General features: G+C 37.0%; 1 protein-coding gene across 2 annotated transcripts in view; it reads left to right on the forward strand.

Annotated features, from left to right (window-relative positions):
- Positions 1 to 4568, forward strand: part of ACOX3 (acyl-CoA oxidase 3, pristanoyl) — an 81525-nt gene that overhangs the window by 61094 nt on the left and 15863 nt on the right. For both annotated transcript variants that reach the window (XM_027836595.1, XM_027836594.1), the window contains exon 14: positions 2242 to 2357. In XM_027836595.1, the coding sequence (XP_027692396.1) occupies positions 2242 to 2357 (116 nt within the window). The remainder of the gene's footprint in view (positions 1 to 2241; positions 2358 to 4568) is intronic.

Raw genomic sequence — 4568 nt, forward strand, 5'->3', positions numbered from 1 at the left:
GAGCAGTTACTGAAAAACAAATAAGTGATGAAGGCATTGGACTAGATTCTTTTTTTCCCAGCTCTAACATTCTACAATTCCATGATTTCCAATTTAAGAATTCTGGGGCAGCATTTGAGAAACAGCACATTGTGTGGTGTGTAAATGGAATAGTCCCACGGTTAGTGGGTCATTGTGCAGCTGTTATCTCTGATTTGTTGAAAAAAGGAATTAGCAAAAACAGTTTTGTGCCTTTGGCAGATTCCTTAAAATTCATTGCTGTGTAAATAAATCATGGAAAATATTACCATCCTCATGATGCCAGTCTTTTGTTCATCTTCATGAGAACTGACCATCAGAGGAAGAATTTAAGAAATAATGAAATATAAAAGGATATAAAATAAATTTGTGGAAATGTCAGTCAATATGAATGTTCCCCAAATTACTACTATGCAAGAAATAATAGCAGTTTTTTTAATGTTCTAATAGTAAACATTCTAGTAATATCATAAAACTGAGTTAGCTCAAAATGAATTTTACTTAAAAGGATTTAGAATCTTTATTTCTGTGACTGAAAATAAAAGGAATTCTAGAGCAGCTCTTTGAGAGTAAACATGCCCTTTAAAAAATGTAATTAGCATAGTATGATCTCTTAAATCTAGCCCTTTCCCAATCCTTTTTCCTTTTGACCTCTTAGCAGCATTTGATATGGTTGGCCAGCTCCTCTTAGATGTTCTCTCTTCTCTGGCTTGTTGTGACGCTGCTCTTTGCTGGTTCATCTTAGTCTTCTTTGGTGGATTGCCTATATCACTCCCTCTAAATACATGTGTTCCCCAAAGCTCTATTCTGGTTCCTCTTGTCTGTTTTCTACACTCAGTGACTTCATCACTTCCCATGGGTTTAACTATCATCTTATTGTAGTAGACTCCTAAATCTATATGTCCAGCCCTAGTCTGTCTCCCCAGCTCTAGGCACCAACTGTCTATTGGACATGTTGAACTATATGTCCGATAGGCATCTATCTGAAACTCAACATGTCAAAACAGAACTTGTTTTCTTATCTCTCCTCCCTCACCCCACTACTATCATTCCAGTAACCTAGGTTTATAACCTTTGTATTATTCTCAATTTCTCCTTCACCTCAATAGCCAATCAGTTGCTACCTCCATAACTTACATATACCCAGTTTCTCCACTCATATCTCAAACTTTTATCACCTCTCATCCAGGTTATTGCAGTAGACTCTTAACTGATCTCCCAGATTCAAATCTTTTCTCACTCCCATCTATCTTCCACACATTTGTCAAAGCAGTTTTCCTAAAGTTCAGTCTTAGTTATGCTATTCCCTTACTAATTAATTAACAGTGGTTCTTTGTTACCTTTAGCAAATATAAAACCCCTCTGACATTTACAGCTCTTTACATGCTGACCCCTTCCTACCTGTCTAGCCTTATTACATATTAATTCCCTAAATGCACTCTGTTGTCAAGCCAATCTAGATTTGCAACACTTTATTGCTTATCTCAGTACATTTGCATTGGCTCTCCCCTCAGTTCGTGTGATGGGAATGAGGTAATTCCTCCATTCTTGGAGACCCTGGTTTCCTTCAAGACTTAGGTGAAGTTCCGTCTTCTGTTTTTCCTCGTTTTCCCCAGCTGCTGTTACCCCTTCTACCTTCTCCCTACAAAGATTTCCTTTTATATGTTTTATATATGCTCATATATGTGCATGTTGTTTTTCCAATTAGAATGTAATCTCCTTGAGGTCAGGGACTGTTTCTGTTTATCCTTATATACCTAGAACCCAGCACAGTACAATAATGCTTGATGATTCATAGATGAGCTTGATCTAGAGTACTCATTTTGGTAAAAACAGCATTCAACCCTTCATGCGCCAGAGAGGCAGCATAATGTGTTAAACAGAACAGTGGCCTTGGTGTCAAAAAACCTGGGGTGAGATCGTGCCTACTCCTACCGCTGGCTTCCCAAACTTGGACAAGTCATTTAAGGGCTCTGCTTAGTCTTCTCATCTGCAAAATGAGGAGGTGTTCATGCTTGCACAATTGAGCCCCACGGGATTGTTGGGAGAATCAATCAAGATAACGTCTGTACAGGTGCTGAGTAGCCATGAAGTGCCACATCACATGAGCTCCTGTTAGTTACCTGTTTTAAATTTAGAACTCCACGATGGTAAGTGCTTGCTAATGGCATGAACCTCCCAAGTTATAGTCATGTGACAGCTGTCATTTCTTTTGTTTTTAAGTTTCTCTGGCAGCATACAAGTGGTTGGTTTGTTACCTCCTACGAGAGAGTTATCAAAAATTAAATCAGGAAAGAAAATCTGGAAGTGATGATTTTGAAGCACGCAACAACTGCCAGGTACTAATCTGGTAACTTTTTAAGCTTTTGGTTCCTTTTTTTCAATTTCTTAGCTACTTATGCCTCCTAGTAATATCACTTTAAGTTGACAGAATGTACTAAGTTTTTCATTATTTTCTATTGTACGGAAAGCTTCATGTGTGAGTCTTTAGTTCTACAGTTTGTTGGAGGGAATTAACAGTTTGTAGGCTTGTGGTTTGAGCCTTGATCTGGGAATCAGGAAATCTGTCTTCATTTCCCAGATCTGCCACTGACTCATCATAGATTAAGTGGCTTATTCCAGGTCACACATCTTCACTGTTTGTTTTTCTTTTATAAAATGGGAATGTAGTCAAATCCTGTCTGTACTAACAATGGAGAAAATGTGGTGTGAATCATTAAAAAATAGCTTACTTGGTTTAGGTTGTGATTTTCTTCTATTGGGGGCTAGATGTTTCTTGAATTCTGAGAATTCTTAGTACAAAAACTTGGCTATAAAGTATCTATGACACAGAATTTATTTCACTATAATCAAATGTGCCCTCTATACACAACAAAGCATACCTATACACAAATACATAAGAAAAAATTATGTATGTCTACATACTTGTAATTAACCATACTGTAATCAAATGATGTGCTCTGCATGTATAGTAATGCATTTTATATATGTGTATATGTATTGTTTATATGCCCACATATAATATATATGTACACACCGGTTGTGTATATCATCACCCTTTCTGTCCTAGACACTATCTTTGTGCCCATTGATAACCTTTAAACAAATCTACCTGTATTCGCAGGGGATACCTAGGAGGAGCAGTGGATAGAGCTTGGAATCAGGAAGACTCCTCTTTCTGAGTTCAAATCCAGCCTCAGACACTTACTAGATGTGTGACCCTGGGCAAGTCACTTAACCTTGTTTGCCTCCATTTCCTTATCTGTAAAATGAGCTGGAGAAGGAAATGGCAAAACCATTCCAGTACATTTGCTAAGAAAACCCCAAATGGGGTCACAAAGAGTTGGACACAACTAAAATGACTCAACAACAACAAACCTACATTCTCAAATACTTCATTTAATTCTTCACATTAGCTAAAACCTTATTTTCCTCTGAGGATATCATATCTTTGGCAATCCTCTCTACTGCAGACTACTCCTTCCATTTCCCTCCAAATTATAAGGTCATGAGGAAGGGTCAAGGGTTAGTTAAACCTTTGCCACCTTTGACTCCTCCCATATGCAGTCCCTTGGCAGTCTTATGATTTCTACTTATGTCATCTCACATCTTTTTCCTTTTATCTATTTTTGCTGCCATCATGCTAATTCAGAACTTAATGAGATTATACAATTTAGAATTGGAAGGGGCCTTAGAGATGATCTAATCTCATCTCATTTGGCAGATGACGACTTTCATTACTTCTTTTAAAAATTATTTATTTTTAACATTCTTTTCTTTTTAAATTTTCAGTTCCAAATTCTCTTCTCTCTCCCATCCTTCCCCCACCTACTGAGAAGGCAAGCAAAATGGTATCAATTATACATATGAAATCATGCAGGATATTTCCATATTAGCCATATCACAAAAAAAATGAAAGAAAATGAGAAAATTATACTTTAGTTTGCACTCAGAGTTTATCAGTTCGCCCTGTAAAGGTAGATTGGATTTTTTCATCATGAGTCCTTTGGGATTGCTTGGATCATCGTATTGATCAGAGTAGCCAAGTCTTTTACAGTTGATCATCATTACATCATTGCTGTTGTTGTGCACAATGATCTCCCAGTTCTTCTCACTTCACTTTGCATCGATTAATTCATGTAGGTCTTGTCATGTCTTTTTTGGAAACCACACTCCTTCATCACTTATAACATAACAGTATTCCATCACAATCATATGCCATAACTTGTTCAATCATTCCTCAATTTATGAGCTATCCCCTTCTCCTTCTATTTTCCTGTGAAATAGATCTCTATACCCCTTTGTCTGTATATCTTATTTCCCAGTTGCATGTAAAAACAATTTCTAACATTCATCTCTAAAACTTTAAGTTCCAAATTCTCTCCCTTCCTCCCTCCCCACCCACCTTCATTGAGAAGGTAAGCAATTTGATATAGGTTATACATGTGTAGTAATGCAAAACATTTCCATAATAGTCATATTATGAAAGACTAACTATATTTCCCTCCATCCTATCCTGCCCCCTGTTTTTTTTTCTATTCTCTCTTTTT

This window comes from Vombatus ursinus, unplaced genomic scaffold (assembly GCF_900497805.2).
Source record: "Vombatus ursinus unplaced genomic scaffold, bare-nosed wombat genome assembly UNPS02014818.1, whole genome shotgun sequence".
NCBI lineage: Eukaryota > Metazoa > Chordata > Mammalia > Diprotodontia > Vombatidae > Vombatus > Vombatus ursinus.